Source organism: Lethenteron reissneri, chromosome 25, assembly GCF_015708825.2.
Source record: "Lethenteron reissneri isolate LAM-NWPU_2019-01 chromosome 25, ASM1570882v1, whole genome shotgun sequence".
Classification (NCBI taxonomy): domain Eukaryota; kingdom Metazoa; phylum Chordata; class Hyperoartia; order Petromyzontiformes; family Petromyzontidae; genus Lethenteron; species Lethenteron reissneri.
In genome coordinates this window covers 6,090,646-6,114,395 of record NC_083803.1, presented here as the reverse complement: position 1 = coordinate 6,114,395, position 23,750 = coordinate 6,090,646, and the positions used below count along the sequence as shown (strand labels likewise).

The 23,750-nt window shown below is 45.6% G+C and overlaps 1 protein-coding gene across 1 annotated transcript in view; it reads left to right on the top strand.

The window, feature by feature from the left end:
* The first annotated feature begins 1,344 nt into the window (after nt 1-1,344).
* The window catches only part of ZFYVE26 (zinc finger FYVE-type containing 26), a 40,926-nt gene continuing 18,520 nt past the window's right edge, over nt 1,345-23,750 (top strand). Inside the window, 24 exon segments of the mRNA XM_061559055.1 lie at nt 1,345-1,496; nt 3,747-3,968; nt 4,673-4,751; nt 4,940-5,029; nt 6,890-7,060; nt 7,062-7,446; nt 8,579-8,712; nt 9,047-9,211; nt 10,043-10,131; nt 10,672-10,823; nt 11,542-12,552; nt 12,854-12,937; nt 13,055-13,111; nt 14,103-14,260; nt 14,866-15,058; nt 15,436-15,717; nt 16,183-16,293; nt 16,424-16,582; nt 16,941-17,165; nt 17,891-17,996; nt 18,413-18,704; nt 20,092-20,304; nt 20,608-20,857; nt 21,577-21,773. Of these exon segments, the coding sequence (XP_061415039.1) occupies nt 3,778-3,968; nt 4,673-4,751; nt 4,940-5,029; nt 6,890-7,060; nt 7,062-7,446; nt 8,579-8,712; nt 9,047-9,211; nt 10,043-10,131; nt 10,672-10,823; nt 11,542-12,552; nt 12,854-12,937; nt 13,055-13,111; nt 14,103-14,260; nt 14,866-15,058; nt 15,436-15,717; nt 16,183-16,293; nt 16,424-16,582; nt 16,941-17,165; nt 17,891-17,996; nt 18,413-18,704; nt 20,092-20,304; nt 20,608-20,857; nt 21,577-21,773 (4,794 nt within the window). The 5' untranslated portion in view covers nt 1,345-1,496; nt 3,747-3,777.

The window sequence follows — 23,750 nt, the reverse complement described above, 5'->3', positions numbered from 1 at the left end:
TGCGTTTTTAGTGTGTTGTGACCAAATGAAATAAACTATTCAGTTTGTTGAACACAGTAAAGTCATGTTGTATGTCCTGACACTCGTATATAAACTCATGTTATGAGATACAATAAGTTAAGACCTTTAAATATAAGGGGCCGTCCACAAATGACGTCACGCACCTAGGAAGGGGGGGGGGGTCAGACATTTGTGACGATGTGTGACGAAGGGGGGGGGGATGAGAAATGTAACGTCACATCAAAATGCGCCACTTTAAATATAGACAACACGTTCTACTTAAGTAAATAGACTTTTAAATAAATGTTTTCTCCTACATCAGAGTGCAGCGCCACATTAAATACGCACTACAATGACAATAGTTTAAAGCGATTTGAAGCATGTTTTATATATTTTTTGGGGGGGGGGGGGGGCAGAGCTTTGTGACGTCATATTTGAGGGGGGGTGTGACTTTTTGTGATGCCGTGTGACTAGAGGGGGGGGGGTCAAAAATCGTCCAAAATCGCGTGACGTCATTTATGGACGGCCCCTAAGACGTAAGATTTAAGTTGAATGAAAGTGGTTATAAACTTGCAGCAACAAATTCATGGCAGCCACAATATAGTGTTCATAGAAATTATCCCAAAAATATTAATAGCAGCACTTTGTCAGCAAGGGTTGTGTGAGATGAGAGGGGAGGTGTCAGGGAGTGCGTGGAGGGAAATGGTGAGAGGTAGGAGAGTGCGTGGCGTAGAGTGATTTTGGTGGGGAGAGGTAGGAGAGTGCATGGATCTGAGTGGGGAGATGCAGGTGAGTGGGTGGAGGGGAGTGAGTTGAGTGGGGAGATGCAGGAGAGTGCGTGCAGGTGAGTGGGGAGAGGTAGGAGAGTGCGTGGCGTGGAGTGATTTGGGTGGGGAGAGGCAGGAGAGTGCATGGAGCTGAGTGGGGAGATGCAGGTGAGTGGGTGGAGGGGAGTGAGTTGAGTGGGGAGATGCAGGAGAGTGCGTGCAGGTGAGTGGGGAGATGCAGGAGAGTGCGTGCAGGTGAGTGGGGAGAGGTAGGAGAGTGCATGGAGCTGAGTGGGGAGATGCAGGTGAGTGGGTGGAGGGGAGTGAGTTGAGTGGGGAGAGGTATGACAGTGCGTGCAGGTGAGTGGGGAGATGCAGGAGAGTGCGTGGATGGGAGTGGTAGCAAGCACGTGCGTGTCCTGTGGAATGCCATTGTCCTGTGGAATGCCACACGCCCCAAATCATTTATATAGGCCCCCTCCCCCACCTAGTGGCCAGAATGGTAATTGGACCAAAACAAAACGAATCGCGTTCCGCGGGCCACTCGGAGGTTCCGTAGCACGCCCGATCAGCTGTTTGGCCAGTCACGTGCGCGCGCCGCGAAGCCGCCCGGTCAACACGGCGGACGAACTCGCGTCCCGACCCCACGACTTCGGGTCGGCGCTCAACCCCTGGGCCGCCAGCTCGCTCCTCGGCTCTGTGGGAGCGGCAACTGTTTGTGAAGACCGTGTACGTTGCCCGCTGCACGCTGCCGAAGCCACGGCTCGGCCTTGGTCGGACCCGTCCCGTGCTGATCGAGGCTCCCCCCCTCGCCCGTTCGACCGCCGGCACTCGGCTCCCGCTTAAGCCGCGCGTGTGGCCGCAGGGTTGATTCTGTGGACGCCGACGAGGCTGAGCTGTTGGCCCTGGGGGGGTGTGGGGGGCGACACATGCCGCGTGGTCCAGTGCTGTGTCGACGAATCGCGGTGTCGACGTTTTGTGGGGGAAAGACTGCGAGGGGGTTTGGAGATTGCGGTAAAGCAGGTGGGGCTGACTGTGCCACTCGCTTGTACGTACTTCGTGTGGGAGTAAAGCGCAATGGTTACTCTGTGTACAGGTTTCCTCTCACACGTAGCGAATACAGACCCCCTTCTGAAACGTTAATGTTAAGTATATGTTGACCTTCTTTCGCAGCGCTAATCGGAGGTGGCGCTTCCTCGGTTGAATATCGGACATCCACAATGTTACTGTGTGAACACCAACATGGGTGTGCTGTGTAACTTTCAGTTAATGATAGTTAATTGTACTGTTTAAGCTTTAGTACGTAAAAGAATGACTTATTAACGTGTACAGTAAATATATGGTGGTCTCATTTACTTCACCTGGAGACAATACTGCTCTGTGATCGTTGTGTGTTTTTTTTGCTTTTGTGCTGATGGTTAGCGAACGGCGCCTTATAAGTGGTTGCACAGGAAGAGCCATTGCCCGACTCCTGTGTGTTTCTGTATTTTTAAAATCCTTTATATTAAGTTCGCTTGCTTGCTTGCGTGCTTGCTTGCTTACGACCGTGCAAATCTTTCGGTCGTTTTTTACCCACTTCCCGTGATCCAATCGAGCTGACATTTTCCACACAGACTCGTTGTGTGACAATTAATTTTCGTGAAAAAAAATCCAAAATTTTACACTGTTTAGGGAAAACAAATTAAATATTTTATTACCAATTGCTTAATGGTGGCAGACAATCATCTGACACGTAGGTGGCAGCCATCTCAAGCCAGAGGACGAGATGACTCTAGCCGCCACGCATATAAAGGATTTATAGTGAAAAACTTTGTTTTTACGGGTTTACTTGTTCCCAATGTTATTGACGAGTTTTTGTATTGATCAGTGTTCACCCGTAAAAAACAAACGCTGAGCGTTGCCTTCCGGGCTAAACATGAATGAACGGTAATGAAACTTGACCGGCACTGGTTTTGGCCAGTGCCGAGGTGGTAAATGCAATCTACAACCATTTGTCAATCCATTGGTTTGGTGAAGACCTTCACACACCGTATTGGCCATGGGCGTTTCTTGCTCTGACTTCACTCTGCCTTTGTTAAGAGGGATCTCGTGTCCCTAGGGCTTGTTAATTAATGTTGCGTCTCAATTGGGAGTCATAGTTTCGGTTACAGGGGATATTCACCTTTCCAACCGCTGGTTTGAATTGCTAACTCAAAGGGAAGTTTTTGTTTGTTTGGATAAATGAAATTGTTACTTTTCAAATAAACTACGGAGATAACTTAACGTGATCCATTCAAAGTGCAGCGCGTCCTCGCTGCCAAGCTACTTCGGCGCTAGAGTTAGACAATCGATTTGGTACATCTATATGCTCTGCTAAGAGCATAGGGAAGTTATTTGTAAGGCTGTCACTATGTAAAGTGATCGGTCTAAACCCGAAACTCAAAGGCTCAAGAACAGTTGGCGTACAGCGTTACACCCTTAAACAGTCCTTTCTTGCATACAGTACTTTAAGAAAATAACAATTATAGTGTTTGTTGATCTGGCTGTTGAATACATGGATTGAAGACAGGTATTTAAAGTCCATTGTGTTGTAATTAGAACCTTGTGTACCTTTTTGAGATGTAATCGGCAAATAATTAATCTGACCACATGTCACGAGTTCGTAAAAAACACATGATTCACCCCCTGTTAAAGCCTATTACCACAGGAAGTTAGTTATAAGACGTAGTGGCACTACTGGTTGGCTGTGGATTTGCTTGTGAACAGTTTTATACAAACATCAAATTAAATATTGCTCACTCATTTGGCCTTAATTCATCGTGTGATAATTGTGGAGCCATAAAATCAGTGTACAGGTGTATTATTACAGGCATTTGAAAGGTGGTGGAGGCTTGGGGAAGCCTTCATCCAGCAGTGGATTGACCACTGATGATGATGAAGGCATTCCCAGAATTGTGCTTACATGTGTAAGTTGTTGTTTATGCTTGCGTTCATTCACAGGAAGGGTGGCCATAGGCTGCCTGGAGGGAGCATGCACCCATTTGGGAACGAAGAGGCTTATTCAGCGCAGGAACTCTTTAGGTTTTTCTGCCGGAACCTGTGCAATGGCAGGTGGGAGCTGGCACGTGCCTGCCTGCCACGACTCTGTGAAAACCAGGCTGCTCTGGGACTCGATGTGGCTCAGCTACTGGAGGCTGTTGCCTCGCAACCTCGCCACTTCCTGTAAGAATGCCGTATCACATGTTTGAAGACAGCAGGAGTTGGTTTTGCATTGTTTCTGTACATGCAAATACAATTAGATATTTTAGAAGATTCTCAGTGCCACAAATTTACACATGTACATTTTTTTGTACTGCAAAAACAGCAGACAGCAATTTTATTGAAGTTACATAGCACGGTATATGAAACTTCCCTTATGTCCAGTTGAAATATTTACCACAATTTCCTCACAGCTGCATATTTCTTAATTTATCTCCCTGTATAATTTATTTCCAACATGTGGTGTTCCATGATTTTTTGCATCGAAACAATATCATAATTTGCAATACCAGTCAAGACCCATCTTTCTGCATAACAATGATCTCGTCGAGGCTAAAGCCTGCTTTACAGAAGATTGCACACAACTGACATTGGGTGTGATATTGTAATTATTTGTTATGCTGATAAAATGGCCAATTCTAGTGCAGCCTGCACTACAGCAAGTTACACAACTAGTGAAGCCTACAATTGATGATCCATTCATCAGGATTTCTGTTACCGAATAATGACTAATTCACTGATTGTAATATGTGTGCAGTTGACATTAATTGGACCAAATTAGAAAAACAAACAATGATTGACATACTGTGGAGAAATGTAGTTTTGTCTCGCACTAAACACGCCAGGAATACATGAACCTTGTATATTTTTTATTGTCAACTTTTCAGAGGTGATGGTCCCTACTCTGCAAATTGTTTGGCGATGATCTGTCTTCATGAGTTGGAACATTTAAAAGGTGGTGCACTGGTAAGAAAAGATTTTAAATATATTTTTACATTGACATTTTTAAAATAAGCCAGGTATTTTTTTTACTGAAGAAATATACGTTTGGAACCCATTGAGGTAACACATTGTTATCTATGCCAGCATGGTGGATTGTTAGCATTTCTGAGGCAAACAGAAAATAGCTTCTCATTTGTAACCTGTGCTTGTAGGAGGGCCCCTTGAGGTTGCTCCATCAAGATGTCGAGTTCCGGCTGCTGCTCGACTCCTGCAGCTGCCAGATCCCGGCTGACGTCATACAGGTAGTGGCACTGCCCTCCCTGCAAGCTTTGGTTTTGTAATGATTTTCATTAATTATTTGTTTTTTTTACATTCAGGTTTTCTCGCAGCCGCTCGTAAGTCTTCTGGGTTGGGCTGCGTTTGTTTATCGTTGATTGCCTCAAGGTTTCTCCACGCACTTCTAAAGGTGCCCGGAGCAGTACATGGCGAATGCTTGAAAGAAAGTGGGCTGTGCGTATGGCCTAAACTGGAATGCCACACTTTTATTTAGGATTGTATAAGTTCTGTATAATGAAAGCATCGGTCACATTTACTTTAGATTATGAAAGGCCCAGACAATCTATAGGTATGTGCCAATTAGAAGCATGTATTTACCAATGTAGAATTAACTTGATCAGATTTAAAGACGACATTGAACACATCCTTCTATCATTTAGTCAGCTGGTTTCTGTGTAATGTTAAAGAAGTTGAAATATTGCTCTGCAAGTTAAAAAAACTAAATATGATTTTTTTAAATTCTTAATTTTTGTTTAAACAAGTTTCTGACGCATAGTTTATTAACTTTTAACAGCTTTAGCTTTTATATGTAAATTTACTCATTTCATTACATTTTATAAACCTTTGTTAATCCACTGTGTCAGTCATGGGGGTCCTTTACCATATTTCATCAAGTTGGTCAGTGCATCTTTGTTAAGGGGTGCCCAGTACTGGTTCATATATCACTTGCCACTGATGTTAGCTGTGATTAGAGCACTCTTATCACTGCACTCCAGCTCCCCTCACATTCTATATTTACCAGGTCAAAATACACCCTATGATTTGTGGTAATAATTAACATGAGAATCGTCATTTCTTGTTTCACTGCTGTTAAAGGTTTTGTAATTATTCCAAATACCAACCTAAAATTGTCATGCTATGCCTAAAAATACTGTGCACTTCGACATGATTTTATCTTTGGAAGACAACCTATTAACTTATGATATGAATGAGAAATGTCAGTGTGTGAAGTGCATTCATAGTAGGGTTTCTGAGTGACAAGGTCCACCGGTTTAACTTCCCTTTTACTCACTGTTGGGGTAATTTTTCAATTACTTTGTTTATTTTAAAAGAAAACACTGGATCTCTCTCCGTTTTAAATAGCATATTCTTACATGGAAGTCGCTATGTCTACTTTGCCATCTGTAAACAGTATATTCCACTGTTTAGTTTAATATTTAAACATTGAGGAATGCTTACCCAAAAGTAAGCTAATTATTTTTTACTAGCTTGTTTGCCTGTCCTAGAAGAGAAGCTGTAAAATTTACGAATTTTTTTAGCAGAGTATAATTGTATCTTGTGTTAATTTTGCACAAGTGTATGTCATCAAACACATCACTGCATTTCACTGTAGCACTGTACTAATGGCAGTGATTCTTGCACAAAACTACGTCATAAAACACCTCACTTCATGTCACTAGCACTATATAACTGACCTTCAATTTGTTCAAATTCACTGCTCTGATACTTTATTTTCTTCTGCTTTCGGTCGCTGGGGTTGAAATGAATTGAATTCGATACAATATATGAAAAATCACCGATAAATGTCTATTTTACCATAATGTAGTGCTGAAGAAAAAAATAAAGACACCAAATCCACTTTTTCTGGTAAAATTATTTATTAGATTCACTTTCAATAAAGAAACGGCAAACTGAAAGCGAATTTGCGAAAAAAAGTTTTTCCGCTTGACCTGCGTGTGTGATAAAATCCACCCGCTCATGAATATTAATGACGGGGGGGGGGGGGGGTGCGGCATGTGGAGTGACGTCACGCTCGTTACACACAAACAGACGTTCTTGGCTCATAGTAATTATAAAATAATTGTTAATTTTTTTCTGCATTTCAGAATCTCTACCACTGTTTCCAGCAGACCCATTGCCTGACGGGCAGTGAGCAACATGACCCCGATGTTCATCTCTCAAAGGAAAGCAAAGCATTTCTGCAAAAGATAATTGACCAAGACTCCTGGATTGGCCATGCTATCATCAGCAGCCTGAATGCAGAGACGTCGCATGGCATGCATCCACCATCCTGCCCTGCAACAGTTGTTTGTGGATTCTATTCTGGGACACCTAGTAGAGCTTCGAAAGAGTTCTAATTCGGACAACCCCAGTGACACAAGCGATTGCAAAGTGGGTGAAATTAGAGAGCGCCTATATTCATGTGTGGCCACCTTGAACCTGAGTGCCCCAACAAGGACTGTGGACCTTGAGAGGTTGTTTCTGGAGCTCCACGATGCTTGCCATGGTGCCGAAAGCATATTGAGCGAAACCCGCTTACTCAGCTGCCTTCTCAGACAGGGAAACAACTTCTTAGTCAAGTATTATTGTGCAGTTGTGGATGAAGAGCACAGAAAGAAGAGTGTGCATGAAAATGCAGTGTTTAGTGCAGTCGAGGGGGATGGTAAGTTCTTGTACTCTTGTCTCTTTAATGTGAAAAAAATGCTCATTAGATATTACAATTTGTGTTTGTTATTTCTGTTGTGTTGTAAGAACGACGCGGAAGCGAGTTTTATAGGGGCTAATGCCGAACTGTTTATTAGGGGCTTACACCTAACTCGTGGGAAGGGGTTAACACAACTTTGTACTAACTAATCTCCCCAAGGGAAGGGTACTGGGAGTTCCCTACACCCTACCAGGCTATCGGGCTCTTCCCTCAGCACTGGCCGAGGGTTCAGCCAACTCGGCCAGCCGGGTAAAGTAGCCCTCTTGCCTGGCGCTAATTCCCCTTTACTCGGGGTCCCTACTCCCCTACCACTCACTCCCCTGGCTCCCGGCGAAGACCCCGTCTACGTCACTGGTCCCCCCTCAAATACCCCGAGGGGATATGACGCCACTCCTCCTGAGGCGAGTGTGACATCCCGTCATCACTCTACTCCTCAACGCTTTCACTTGTATTGCTTTTGTCACCATTATCATCATGCAAATCAGTGCTACTTATGCTTTCAAAATGCAAGTTTGCCCTCTGTGCTCTCCACAATATCTCATCTCCAAAATGCGAATGATCATAAAGTTACTGAACGATTCCTCACTCCTACCTGTATATGAGGTCAAATCGCCCCAATTCTCAGATCTAATGGCTTCCAATCCAATCCCCAGTCAACAATAAAATTATGTATACAAGCCCTTGCCTTTTCACTATTCTGTCTCTACCCACCCCCACATGCTCTGCTTGATTAACAAAGGCTTTCACTCAAAATCCTCAGTCAACTTCTGTTCAATAGGAGGTTGCTTTTTTTGTACTGTAACCCCTGTAGTCTGGGAATTCCTTTCACATTCATCTCTGCTGCCAACTCTGCCCCTGTTCAAGTCTGGGCTCAATGCTTTCCTGGTTTCTCTGTATGCTGTTCCATGTAATTTAGAACACTATTTTGTTCCTATTTTTGGTGGATCCCCTAATGTGCATGTTCTACATTGTGCAGACTTTTTAAATGCAACCGCATTCAAACATTTGTGCAAATCCAATTTGAAAAACAAGATTGTAAAATGTGAACTCGCCTCCTAGATTGGTTGTATGGTTGTGTTTCGCTGTGCAGCGGCATATGGTGATCTGCAGGAGGGAGAGAAGATGGTGCTGTCCCTCATGTCACATCCTGACCGGGCTCGCACCTGGAAAGAGCTCTATTTTTACTGCATTGCCAATGGAAAACATTTTCTAGAGCTCATCGTGGTGAGTCTCCAACAGAGGGGCTGGACTGCCAATATAACCATCACATGAACACTGCGGTATAATTGTCAAGTGCAGCATAAAAACATGATGGACTAAAGGAAGTACCTTATTCTCAGGATTAGAAGACGCTCCGAAAACAAGACACATCCCAAACATGTGTGCGGAGCCAATAGAGTGATACAAATCTGAATACACACACACCTATCCAATTATAAGATGTATCCCCAACTTCTGCAAAATACACAAAAAAGTTGTCTTATAATCCGTGGAATACGGCAATGCACAATTCCCACTGGTGCAATGATAATTGATTGAACTGTCTTGTTGGTGACAGATGGCTGCCTTGCAACTCGTGAAGCGAGGTGACCTGGGGACGCTGGGGCAGCTACTGTCGGGTGAATTGGAGCCCCTGTGTCGCCTGGTTTTGCTCCTGGGGTGGACTCATTGCTCCACCCCAGAGTCGGCCCGCGAGCTTCTGCGCACTCTGCACTGCGACAGGGTGAGACCTGGGAAGAGCTTCTAACCAACCGCTTCCTGGTGCCAGAGAATATTTGTATAATTTTAACTTTTCTTTTGAGGTTAATTTTGTAAATTGTTGAATTTTATGGAAATGTCCTTGCCCCCCAGCATTCTGTGCTGTCGACTCTGCCCACTGACTGAAGTCTTGGCTCAAGGTTCTTGTCTTGACTGGCTGACTGCTATAACTTTGCCATTTGTTTTTGTTTATCATCTTGAGATATCGTCGCATTTAGATGCTTTGTGTATGTATTGTAATGTCTATACACTATACTGTTCAGTTTAATTCCAAATATGAGGCTATTATATCATGTCTCTCTTTTTAACAGACCTGGTTAAAATAAATACACCGTTACAGGAATCGTTCTCGTGCAAGAAGTTAAAATGCAGAATTAAATATCTTAACAGAAAACGGTTTCAAATGGTTCTAGAGTGCAACAAATAAAACAGTGTTAAACATAACCAACTTAACACTAAAATGTTATATAGTGCTGCTACAAAAAAACAATTCAGAGTTTAAACCGTAAACATAACTGGAAACGGGTTCATTCCGAGACAAAACTTTGAATATTATGACAACATAGAATGTATCTTCTATTTACTCTTCATTTTGTTTTGCACGGAATTTTTTGTTTTTGTGTTCATATTATATTTTTTATAATTGTGTCAAAAGAGTTGCAAAAGCAAGTTGTGCAGCCACTTTGCCACGACAGTAACTACAAGCATCTGAGCACAGAGTAGCCGTGTCCAATAAGGGAGGATTGCTGGATGGGCGAGTGTGGTTTTTATTAACGCTGGCGTTCACTGGTGCCAGGGTGTGCATGGAGACCGTTTGCTGGCGAATGCCTGCAACAGCCTAGCTTCGCAGGTGGACGTCCTGCAGTGGTGCATCCGCAAGAGCAGGTAGAGACCGCACTTCCACAATCACTGCGAGAACGATGATACCAAAGCATATTATTGTCCAAGCACTGAGATACGGCAAATGTGGACCATCGGAGAAAGAGCAGACAATTGTGCGTATGCTTAGAGAAATTGGTTTCCCTGTATTGGCTATCTTTCTGGTTATTGTAGGCATGTAACTTTGCATAATATCAATTGTGATGTATACGATACACACGTTAAATTGTGCTTGTAGGAATATATAATTTTTTATATGTCATTGTTTCACCTGACCTGTAAATGATTATTTTTACTATTTTTTTTATAAATATTTCCGTTGAATCTTGAAATGTGTTACTGCTTTTACGCACTATAAATCCATTTTGTATTGTACCACATTACAGCCTCTGGAGGTGCTACATCCAAAGTAAAAAAAAATCGAATGGACTCTCAAACCCCAAATCGTGACATTTCATTGCACGGCAAGGGATGGGATAGGGCAGGCAGTAGTAGCATATCTTTACAGTACACTCCTAACATGTTGGGTAACCCCTCCATCCACAGCAAAAACCTCAGTGTGCACGACCTAGCGCGGCATTTGCACAGTCAGGAGCAACATTCTACCCTCTACCAGCTTCACCACCTCACAGACCTCCTGGGGCTGCATGAGGCGGAGGTGCTGGCTGTGCTACTCAAACCCATGGTCACCGACACAGGTCTGTACGTCCGTATGAATGTTTGTTGAATTATTTCGGACCGGAGGTAGCCAACCGTGCTAACTGGAGGTGTGGGGGGAAAGGTCTGGAACCCGACACCATCTTCAGATGCGCATGCTGTTACCAAACAACAGGGCAGCCATGGCCCAGTGACTCGGGCGCCACTATACTATGAACCGGGCAATCCGAGTTCAATTCTTGGCCATGGCTAACATCAGTAGCAAAGTGATATCTGAACCTGGCCCTCACCTCCACTTCACCAAAGTGTACAAAACAGCAAGGTACAGTGTGATCAAACAATCCCTGTAACTGAAAAGGCAGTGGATTGACAAAGGGCTTGAGACTTTTACTTCCTTGCTGAAATCGAAACAGCTGTGCAAGGAACTAGTCTGGCATACGTGGGAAAAAATGATACCTAATATACTGCAGATGCAGTCACATATCTTATTACTCGGGTTTTTTTTAAAGTTGTACTTTTTGCGTCACTTTCCTGTCTGCATTATGATGTATCTCATCAACCATGACAGTGGAGGTTAAGAGTCTACTTCACCAGACTGGGCAGGTTCTGTGAGTCTTTAAAGATTTTGTCAACATATGTATGCCCTCATTAAGATTTTAGTTATTTTTGTTTGCTTGAGTTATAGATATTGAAGTTTGCTCAACAGATTGAGGTCAATTGCTCATGCAATATTTTTGTATCTTCCTTTTTGTGCCATAGATCAAGACGCTGAAACTTCTTCTGAATTGCCAACATTGGACCAGCAAAGAAATGTAGCACTGTTCCATAGTTTCTGTGCCATGAAGCATGCTATTAGCGCCTTATGCCTAAAACATTTCCCTTCCAGGCGACCATCCATTTCCCATGAATCTAACACTAGTCAGACTGTCACTAACCGGTGCAGCTCCAATCAGGACATTACCGAGAAAGATTCTGAAAGGACTACATCTAGCTTGGAAGGCCAGACACCTGGAGAAGGTTGTCCATCACCGCTTGATAATGCTGAAACCAATTTAAATAGCTTGGACTGCCCAGTGGAAGACTTCTCGACCATTGAGTGGCACTTTGAGCAGTGCCACTCTCACTTGAAGCAGATTGCCCCTCCAAACCTGCGATTGGAGGTGATGGAGAACATTTTCTCACTGCTGTTTGTGACATTCGAAGACCTCGCTGGGGAAGGCGTTGGCACGGAGAGCGACTCGGAGGAGTACGTGGAGGACGCGACGTTCGATCAGTGGGCCGCCGAAAGCCTGGAGAGCAGTGTGGACATCCTGAGCTGCAGCCCGCCCGACCTTGATGACCAAACTTCGCAGACTCGGGCAGAGTTGCAGAAGATGTCACTACAGAACAGTACGCTTTCCAACAAGTCGCCAACCTCTCATGGCACTTCTACGGAAACGAGTGCCGAAATCGATGCAGAGATCGCTGACGCGAGTCCGAGCAACCCACAGAAAGTTAAGGCAGTCTTGAAACGTTTTGCCTTTTCTTTGAAGAGGAAGTCGGGATTTATAGTCGATGAGCATTCTACTCACAGTATACTCTGCCTTTTAGAGGAAAGCCTGGAAACACTCAAGGATGAAGGCTGTCCTACGCAAAGTACACTGCAGCTTGTCGACTCGGTTGTGTCTTCCATTAGTATGGACTTCTTCAGCCACCGCCTTTCTCGCCTGTCAAATTACATCAGTGAGGCACACTGGAGGTACAGGCTGATCTTCGCTAATCATTTCACAGGTGCGTATGTTATAAATGTCTGCGTAGCCGGCGTTATTAAAGTGACGTGCATAGCTTTCGGTTCAGTGTCTGCTTTAAACCATGTATTTATAGCTCATGGATACTTCGTGTTTTGTCAGTCTTGTTTTACAGCCAGTTTAAGCATTGCAAATAAGTACTGCCTTGCAATGCATAGCTCACAGTACACATTATATATTGTCCCACAAGATTAATGTCTTGAATATGAGCAAAGTGCTTCCTGTTTTTAACCCGTGCAGACCACTTATTTAGCTGCCTGATGTCATGTCACATGCATTCTAAGGTCCGCGCAAAGGCCCTGATTTTTCAAGAGAACTTAAAAGGAAAAGGTTTAAAGGCAAAAGGTCTACACAATCACAACATAAAGGTACAATACTTTGTTTTTTTGTTTCTCATTGTTGTCAAGAGTTGGTATTGTGATGATGCAGGTTGTAATGATATAATCCTCGTTTATTTCAATTTGGTGTCTGTCCTTTTCCCCTAGAGTGGAGTGAATGCATAAAGGAGGCATGGAACAGTGACATTCCTACATCTGCCGCAGGTGCTCAACACAACCATCGCAGTGTCCTGTAACTCTACCTGCATTATGCAAGCATCTTTGTGCGCCTTCATTGTAAAACCCCATCCCTTAATCGTACATTTAGACACCCGAAATCCAACTCGTGTTGTATTGCGTAAAATTAACAACATGTAATGTGCAGAATCTTACCTATACAGTGTGTAATATTTATTATGAGGCTATTGTTTGTTGAAAGATGTTTGTAAATGTTATGATTTTGGAAAGATAAACATTACAATGAAAGAGTAGTACACCTAAATAATTGACAACAGGTCCTTTTACAAAATTAAATTTTGTCTTTTTTTTAGAGGGCTTTACCTAACCTGGAGATGGGGTGGAACCATAGCATGGAATGATTAGCAATTGCGCTTTAGAGATGCATCTTGCCATATGGCTGAATTACAATATTTTCCAAATCATCGCCATACCATCGTTGGTTTATAAAAAAAAATGGCCATGATGTGCTTTTAACTTGAGAACTAAAGTAAATCCGGAATGAGCTCCAGTATTCACAGTATCCGTTTTGTGCACACAGTGGCAAGACAGTGCTACACGAGCTGCTGAAGATATTTTTTTGCTCCTTTTTACTGGCCTTATGTAATATAAACCTATGACCAACATACCTGGAATGTGCCCAATCTCATCAGATCTTTGAAGCGAAGCAAGTTTCAGTCTGGAGAATGCTTGAATAGATGACAATGCATAACAGGTGTTATAGGTGGTGGGACTACATCGTTGGCAGCATAGAGCAGTGCAAACAAAGTTAATTGTTTTATGGCACCGTAATAATGCCACTAAGTCTGTGCTCCCTCTACCCAACCGGCACTCACCTGCATGTGAAAGTATTGTCAACCCCTATGATCCACACGGCATTGGGAGGCCATTACGCAGCAGTGGTTAACAGAAAGGCTGTACACGTTTGTAATGGAAGCGTAGCGTCACGGCTGTGACACCACGTCCCGCGTGTCTGCAGAGTGCAGCAGCGGGGGTTCGGAGCGGACCTGCCAGAGCAGACTGAATGAGCGGTCATCATCGCGGCAAGAGAGCCGAATCATCCCACTCATGCTCACGCCACCAGAGTCGCTCCTCACTGCGTGCATCCTACAGGAGAACTATGCTCAGGCTCAACAGGTGCCGCAACTTGAATTTGCTCTCCATGTTTATTTTTATTATTCTCGTGCGACTGTTCGCACCTTATAAACCTCACCTCTCTGCCGTTTTGCCATTAACCATATTATCACACGTCCCCTTTCCCACTTTATTTAAAACTATTCATCGTTAGCATGGGGGTTACAATGATCTCTAGATAGCTTTGTGCAGCATGTCCACACTGCTGCTCAATCTGCCCATCTTGTGTTTTTAGTGAATACATTTAGTTTGTTATCTACGGAAAAGATTTGAACTCTGCTTGCTGGGTTCAAATTACAGTTCACAAACCACTATCACCGCTGCACCCCAAATTCAGAGTCTTAACGATAAAATGTATTTGTATTTTTTGCTACATTGCAATCTTCACTGGTGGTTCAGTGGTAAAGTAAGCAGCTCTCAATCAGAAGGGAAAGGCTGGGGTTTGACTCAGTTCACTATCTCTCTGGGCTTCATAAAACGTTATTAGGAGGTGAATAGGGGTTTAGCATAGACTTGCCCCTGCCGTCAGTATGTGGATTTTTCGTCACTGGCTCAAGGCTGTAAACGGGAACAGAAAGTCACTTTTAGACTTTTCAAATGGTTCGCAGGTGGTGGCCATGTTTGGACTCGGTTCGGCGCAGAGCCTCGATGAGCTGCGCTTCGCTGAGGAGTACGGGGCACGCGTGGCCGAGCTGCAGCGGCTGGAGGTCCAGGCCAAGGCTGCGCTGCCGGCCCGGCGCGTCCCCAGCCCCAATGAGCCACTCGACGTGCTGCAGTCCATTGCCACCGCTGCGGCTGCGGGTAAGCTAACACTAACCCAGTGTGTGCTGCCGAGGTATTCAGAAATCTTCCTGCGGCTTGTGATATGAACTTCAATTGGTATAAACAAGTAAGCTACACTAGACATGAGCCTTATGTACCTGGCACGCGACAACGATGCTTAAACTCATCGTCATAATCGGCCATGGTCAGTCCGCTGCTGAATGAAGCCTTGCTTAAGCTGCCACCATCATTACACATTTATTCTAATCTTTTGACTTTTTACTTGCGATTCTCTTTGATTTGTTTCATTTCATTTTCACGATTTTATATAGACCTAAATACATACGTGCAGACATTGGTTCCTCCCCATCCTTGGCAGTGGTACCCATTCCCATGAACGAATGGCCGTGTCTCAGGCGTGGCGTCCACATCCGTGGTGGGCTCCGTCGAGCGGCTGATGACCCTCGTGCCGGACCACTTCCCTCTGCCCCCCGCGCTGGCCGAGGCGGCTGACGCGGGGGTCGGGGCCCCTGGCCGGGACGCGGCGCTGCTCAGACGGCGCCTCGCCGAGTGCCCGCCGCCCGCGCTGGTGGCGTTCGACCTGGCGTGCACGCGCAGCACCAGCTGGAAGACATGTCGCACGCTCCTCGAGGTGGCGGAGAGGAGGCTGCTGGCGGGCACCGTCGGCGAGAGCCGAGGTGCGTCGTCTGCTTTAGGGTGCCGCTCCTGAATGTATGTTGATGTATGTGTTGCATTTCTTTCGCACCCTACGTAGCCAACCGTGTTAATCAGAGGTGAGGGTGAAGGATAACAAACTATACACAATTGAAGTTCTAAAGAAATTAGTTTTTAATCTAGATTTAAGACTACATAAGCTCCAATACCTTCCTAATATTGGAAGGAAGAGCGTTCCAGACGCCCAAAGAAGGGCATCCGAAAGTGTGTGAAGCGGTGACGGTCATGGTTTGATGGCTATCCAAAAGCCGCTGTGAGGCTGACCAGAGTTTGCATGATGGTTTAGGCTCCTTGACATGATGAGCAAGGTATTATGGTTCATTTGTGGCAAGCACTTTGTGTGTTATGTCCGCAGCATGGTGTCAGAAACGACTTTTGTGAGCAATGCCACATTGATGGTAATATGGAAACGCATGTTTTGTTTGAAGGCAAGAAAGGAGATCACAAAGCGAGCACAGGAACTTCCATTCGGGGATTTCCAACCTTCCTCAAGCAAGTCAGCAAAATAATCAACCACACACAGCCATCGGGAGTCAGCGGTGCGTCCTTTGTTGGTTATTTTCACACCGCATTAAACTTTTGTGTAATCGTGACCCTCTGTGCACTCACCGGTAATATAAGTATGTATTTAATAGTTGAGCGGCTCAATTTGTGACATTTGTGCTTCAGATGATGCCGACCTCTCTTCACACTTCAATGTGAGTGTGTCTGAGCTGCTGCTGGCTCACCCCGGGCCCCTCTCCGCCGAGCACATGGAGACCCAACTCGTGGACAGGGCCCGCGCCGACTGCATGTTGCTGCGCATCTTTGAAGCTGTCGGCACTCAAAGTGTGTGCTCCTAAAAATTGTTCAAGAAAACTATGAAGGGGTTTTGGTGTACTTGAGCGTTTCTCTACCAGTAAAAAGCAAAGCCACTGGGACAATGTTAGAAAAATACATGAGTGGAATAACTCCTGTTATTTTTGCAATCCATAGCTTATGTGGCACGTATAGACAATATGCACTTCGCAATAGCTTTTCTGTAAATTGGCATGAACCTGTTTTAAATTGAATGTATTTTTACCGTTTGATCAAGAATACCAGATATGTTCGTATTCCATGAGCTGCTCGCCAAAATGCTCTCTTGCTGAGGCATTAACCCAGGCTGTGTTGGGTTGGCGTTGCCGTGCGTTGTGTGACGAGTCAGACGTGCAGGGCGACGTGGTCGCTCACCTGTTGAAGAACTGGGCCAAGGCGCCGTCGGGAGACAGCGAGTCTGTTCGCCATCTCATCAAGCAGCTGCTCAAGGTGATGGACCCGCAGGAGGTGCTCGGGCAACCCACGGAGCCGGCTCCTGCATACTTTCATCGGCTCTTCGACTACCTCAACGTTTTGTCCATGATCATCATCAGAAGCCAAGGCCGGGAGACTGGTACACTTATCGTGTGCTTTTTTTTCTTTCTAAGAGCTACGAAATTTTTCATTTGCGTACATTGCTTTTGCTTAGTGTCTCGGTGATCTTTGCCAGCTTTGTAGCCTTTAATTATATTAGCGAAGGTTGTGATGGCCCTAAAACTAGTACATGTTTTATAGTGGTGCACACCTGTGATCCAATGCATTTGAGGTATGGGATCACAGAATTGTTGTTAACTATAGCCACTGGGCTACGAGGTGGAGAAATATGGCTTTGTGACTGTTATCTTCTTGTTTTCATGTGTTTTCTCTTTCAAGTTGCCAGGTTTTATTTTACTAACCCATGTAATATTTTAATCTTCCTACTGTCTTACAGTCTGTCTATCACGTGCTCACGTTGGGGTTTTTTCCAATATACTTTATGCCAAACACATTCGTGCAAGTTATCAAACATGTCAATGTAGGACACTCCTGAAAAAAACTATTGAGACTCGGCGAGGTTTTCCTGGAGTTATTATTTTTTATTATCATTATTGCAAAATAAACACGCGCATGGACTTCAACTGCAGTTTTAATGCAAATTAATACATTGCTCTGAATGCTGCCTACGGTGTGTAGCCATTTCATGGACTGTGCATAGCTTTATCAGCACCCAAACTCAAACGGGCGAAGCTGCTTCTGCATACCACATTCCACTGGTCACTTTGTTTTCAAAACAAATGCATGGATCTTTGTGTGTCTTAGATTCATCGGCCAATGTTAAACCCACAAACACACTGGTGCTGCTCCAGAAGAGGCCAGTGGATCTGCTGTCCCAGCTGTTGTTCGAAGAGCAGACACTGCCCAGCAGGTACATGTTACACTGGATGCTTACTGTACCAGAACAAAGTCTTGAATTGTACTGTCATTGATGTTGATAAATGTCACTTCATATTAACTAATTTAAGTAAGAATATCAACCATTATCAATCCACTGGAGGATGAAGGCCTTCCCAATCCATTACCATCTCTCATGGTCCTGGGATATAGCAATCCATCTTGCACCCACACACAGGTTGATTTCATGCTTCATCTTCATAGTGTGGATGTCCACTCTTGGCTGCAACTTTGCCATTAATCCTGACCACCAGCCTTCCAGCGACCTTGCCCTGCCCAAGCCAATATGTTATTAAAAAACTGTGTACATACAAAACACATCTGTTATCTTTCCATCTACTGACTGCCTGTATGTGATAAAGCTGTATCTTTTCTGTGTACAATTGTCAGACTCGAGGTGCTCATAAAGGAGGAGTGCCCCCCTCTCGCCCTCAACCTGAGGCGCGTCATCTTAGACTCCTGCTGCAGGCCCCTCCCACTGGGTGGACCCTCGCCGAGCCCCGCCAATGCCACCTTGGCTGCCCAGGTGGAAGCCATGCTGCGCGGAGCGGTGGCGTCCTGCCTGCCTGCCCAACTCGAGCTGCTGCCTTTGAGCTCAGGCCAGACAGTTGAAGACACGGGTGAATCCAGCCAGAACGTCTGCCAGTATTCGCTCACCGCCGCGACGCTCGCCTATCTCAAGGTAATATATGCTGTGTGTTTGTACATGTGTAATAAAGGACTCGACCACGATGTCTGGCTTGGTGTCCTTTATTCGGTTCTTCTCTCTTAACCCGCACGGCTGTCCTTCTATAAGACTCTATACTGACACTGATACTGCTCTCCTGCAGTTTCTCCCCTCGTCGTTCTCTCAGCCTCTCTCTCCTCTCGTCGCTCTCGTAGCCTCTCCCTCACACACAGCCTCGCCGGCTGTGTTCCCCGCAGCTCCTCGTCCGCCTTCTCTCCAGCCGCCCCACCGCTGTCTTCTCTCGCAGCTCCGCTGGCTGCTCCCTTAGCTGGCCACCGCTGGCCGCCGCTGCCACCCCTTGGCTTTGCCCACGTGGCCTTACTCTGGTCCAGTCCCACTCGTTCTGCCTTCCTCTTCCGGTCTCCTCCCTTAAGAACCTTAACCTTTCCTCCCACGTCACCTAACTCCACCTCTCCGTGACGTCACATCCGGGAGGTCGCCCGCGCCCGCATTACACCTGTACCGCACGTTTGTCAGCCCCGCTGCTAGATGAGGGCCTCTTTATGCCATGCAGTTTTTGTGGGGGTTATGTGACTGTCTGGCACTATGCACGTCACTGGCTTGGTAAAGGTGGGGAGCATAGATGTTGGAGCATGGAGAGATGACGCACATCAATGGATTTTGCTGCACTACTTCCTGTTGACATCATCAGGCATGGTCAATCCACTGCTGAATGAAGCTGCTACCTCTCGCAATTTTGCGATGTAACTGCCTCGTACCTTAATGGGAATTGTTGACGACTTTGTGCTAAACATGTCTAAGAGCATGATGCAGGTGCCCTCAAAGCATTTTGCACTGTGCCCTGACAAAAAGCTGGGAAGACCACCATCCCTCCATGCAACTGCATCGTGTGCCTGTTCCAGCCTGTCACTCCACATATCACCTGCCTCTCGCTCCACACTTTGTATCCAGATCAGCATAGTTGGCTATGTACAGTGCAAAAGAAGTTCAACAAACGAGAGATATACAGCCTCCGAGAAGCAGTGAGAGAAAGAGAAACAGCCAGAAAAAAGACAGCATGAAATAAATATCTGCTGTAGTAGGAAATAGTGTTCCCTGATCCAACTTTTTTTCCTGCTCTAAAGTTCAGTTTTTATGTTCTCCTAAAGAAATCTAAATTGAGGTTTCACTATTTTAGCGGTTACCAACCTATGGCCTTTGTATCACTACTGCAGTGGTCCACGGAACTGTCGCAGATTATTTGCATTTTTTTCTGCACTGTGGTCAGAGAAAAATTGTGGGAACCATTGCTGTAATTGAATAACACTCCAAAATGTACAGACGCCCTCAAAGCATGTGCTTTTTGCTGTGTCGAGGCTCATGGTGACATTTTAACTGGCAGGAGGTGAGCCCCTTGCTTGCAATGGTGGCATGCTTGACCGGGGACAAGCGGCCAGGTGACAAGCGGAAAGAAAAGAAAAACAAGAAGGAGCGGCCCCTTGAGATCACGTCACTGCGCCGGGAGCTCCAGCACCTGATGCTCAACGACTTTCCCGTTCTACATGAATATCTGAGCAGCACAGCCGCTCTGCTTGGGCACCCTCCCATCCTAGGGGTATTCGGCGGCACCACAATTCATGCCCACATGAAATGGTTTAGAAAATGTGATGTAAGGTACTTTGAGTTGCCGAGGCATTTAAACACCCTATAAATGCAAATTCTCATCCCTAAATTCTTCATGTGCCATATTCCTTCCCAATGTATCGTCATTAGCATCATCAGCTATGGTCAGTTCACTGCTGAATGAAGGTCACCATCTCTCACGATCTTGCGATATAATATCCTGTAATGCACCGATGATGTTTTTCTTTTAATGAAGCGAGTAACATATCTGAAAACGGTTGTTGGTTGACGCCAGCAGATGGCGACAGAGGGACAGACGAAGGGCGAGGATCTTTGCGAGTGCTGGCCAGGCTGCGACTGCTGTCCCCTGCTGCTGTGTGGCCTGCACGATGAGCGGAGTGCGGCCGTGATTGCACGAGCGTTCGAGGCGGCAATGTCAGCCCAAGACTGGGCTCGCGCGTTGAAGCTGCTCAACAGATTCGGGCGCGAGGACGCTGAGTGGGACCGCTTGAGAGACGTGCTTCTGTGCTGTGCTGCTGCAACAGGTACGGTACATGAAGCTATCAGTGGAGTTTGCTTTTGAGGGCACAAGGTGCCGCTTGGGAATATTGATAATAGTAGGCGCACACCACGGTGGCAAGACGTGTTAACTACCTCGCCTGGTATACAGGAGGTCGTGGGTTGCATTCCGACCCCGATGCCTCTATATTTGGAGTTTGTATGTTCTCCCTGTGGTCGTGTGGATTATTCTCCGGGTCCTCCGTTTTTTCCCTGCACATGTAGAAACATGCATTTATAGTATTTGGCTGCAAGAAATTTCCACATGATAAGCCACTTCATCCGGCTATCATTTGTGGCCAGGTCGTTTCTGAAAATAGCTCTATAGCTCAGTGGGCCTTACCTGCTAAAATACACAATAGTTTAAAATAGTTTAATAATGGGGAAAATGCATCCTCATCAGCTATGGTCAGTCGACTGCTTGATAAAGGTCTTCCAAAGCCATCACCATCTAAATCTTGTGATGTAACAATCCACGTAACATCTGCTATACAAAGTCGATTTATTCACGCAGTGGGGAGAGTGGAAGGCACAGGGTAAACTGTTGATGCAATTGTTCAATGTAGGATGACTTCTGAATTCACTTTGCTTTTGTCCACATGAACATTGATGTGGGACCGTCCAAAGTGTGGAACTGCACCTTGCGAAATTTGTTTCACACTTAACCTTATTTCTCTCCGCACTGTTGAAAATGCCCACCATCCAGATAAAGAGGGCTGGCGATTCTTGCTGATGATGCGAGGGTCTGAGGTGCGTGCTCGGGTGGCCCTGTGGGGCCTGGAGCGCTGGCCGGCCGAGCAATGCCTCGACCTTCTGGAGCTGTGCATATCCCAAGGTGACACCGCCCCCCACCTCCAAGAGCAGCTCAAGCTCAAGCACCGCGAGATCACGCTCTACAGCACGGTACCCGAGCGTGTGTCGCCGCGCATCTTCAGCTCGATGCAAGAGAGTCATCGTCATGATTGCTGTCGGCCAAAATGTTTCTACCGCGAGATGAGTGTTGCCAACTCTCGTGTGGCTTGCGGTGCGAAAGAGTTGCGATGTACAGCAACTTTTATGGCAGTTCGAAAATTTTGTCAGCCTCACGGTCAAATTTTTTAAGTCATCTTAATGATACATGCAGAGTGTGATATTGAAAGCGTCTGTAGTGTTGGAAAATGTGGCTTGTATATGCAACAAGGAAATGGTTTGACGCACAAAACTGGATGCACCATCTCCATCCTAGCACAGAGTCTATTTGCCTGAGCACGTCCATCACCCAGGTATTTTATGAGCATTTCTCTGTAAACGATAAGTTATTTCTCAATATTATAGGTTTTTTTGGTTAGATCGCGTAAATATAAATGTGTCGTTAAACCCGCCACCACCTGACACAGTCAATTAGTAAGGTTTGTCACATAAGCAATACATGCCAATTCGTTACAAGTACAGCACACCGGTGTGTTGGAGAGTAAACCCACAACATTTACAATTCGAGTACAACGTTTTTCCGGTAATTATGATTAGCATTATCTGGTGACACCCAGAGTTGTGGATACATTCGCCTTAAGAAACAGTGGAAGAAAGCCTCTGAAGTGGAAAAGGAGGGCATAGAGGCACTTCAGGCTGACATCAAAACCCGGTTGGCATCCCTCCGTAGAGCAGAGAACCTACGGAAACGCAGAAGGAAGAAAGAACAAACTAGAACTCGATTCTATAAAGATCCCTTCAAGTTCCTTAAAAGTCTCTTCACGAAGGAAAAAAGTGGAGTTCTAAAAACAACAAAGAAAGACCTAGAAGAGCACCTGAGAACAACAAACTTTGACTCAAAGCGACATGAACATCTGGCCATCCCATCAGATATCCCACCCATTGAACCCCCGGAACATCATATTGAGACCAGCCCTCCGACATGGAAAGAGGTGGAAAACACAGTTCGAAGGGCAAGAACAGCATCAGCCCCGGGGCCAAATGGAGTCCCGTACAAAGTGTATAAGAACGCACCAGACGTCCTGAGGTTCCTCTGGAGGCTTATGGGAATAGCTTGGAAAAAAAAGATAATACCCAAGGTGTGGCGTAGGGCAGGCGGGGTCCTGATCCCTAAGGAGAAGGATGCAGTGAACATCAGCCAATTCCGCCCAATCTCCTTACTGAATGTCGAGGGTAAAATCTTCTTTAGGGTCATTGCCCAGAGGATGGCCGAGTACCTGCAAAGGAATGCGTACGTCGATACATCTGTACAGAAGGCAGGAATATCAGGGTTCTCTGGCTGCTTGGAACATTCCAGCATGATCTGGCACCAGATCCAAATGGCCAAGGTGGAGAAAAGGGACCTCCATGTAGTCTTCCTCGACCTCGCCAATGCATTTGGCTCTGTGCCCCATGAACTCCTGTGGTCTGCCTTCAGATTTTTCCACATACCGGACACCATCACAACCCTGGTGAAGTCGTACTTTCAGGATCTGCAGTTCTGCTTCACCACCTCAGAGTTCACCACCTCATGGCAATGCCTGAATGTAGGTATAATGGCGGGATGTACCATTTCTCCATTGGCATTCATAATGGCAATGGAGGTTATCATCAGATCCTCAAAATGGGTTGCTGGTGGACAGCGAGTCGACTCTGGTTGTCGCCTCCCTCCACTCAGAGCCTACATTGACGACATTACAACATTGACCACCACTGTCCCATGCACCAGGAGACTGCTCAGAAAACTCGAGGAGAACATCAGCTGGGCCCGTATGAAGATTAAACCATCCAAGTCACGCAGCATCTCGATTGTGAAGGGAGTACTCTGTGACCTGAAATTCTTCATCGGAGATGACCAAATCCCAACAGTGTCTGAGCAGCCGGTAAAAAGCCTTGGAAGGTGGTATGATTCAAGCCTGAAGGACAAAGACC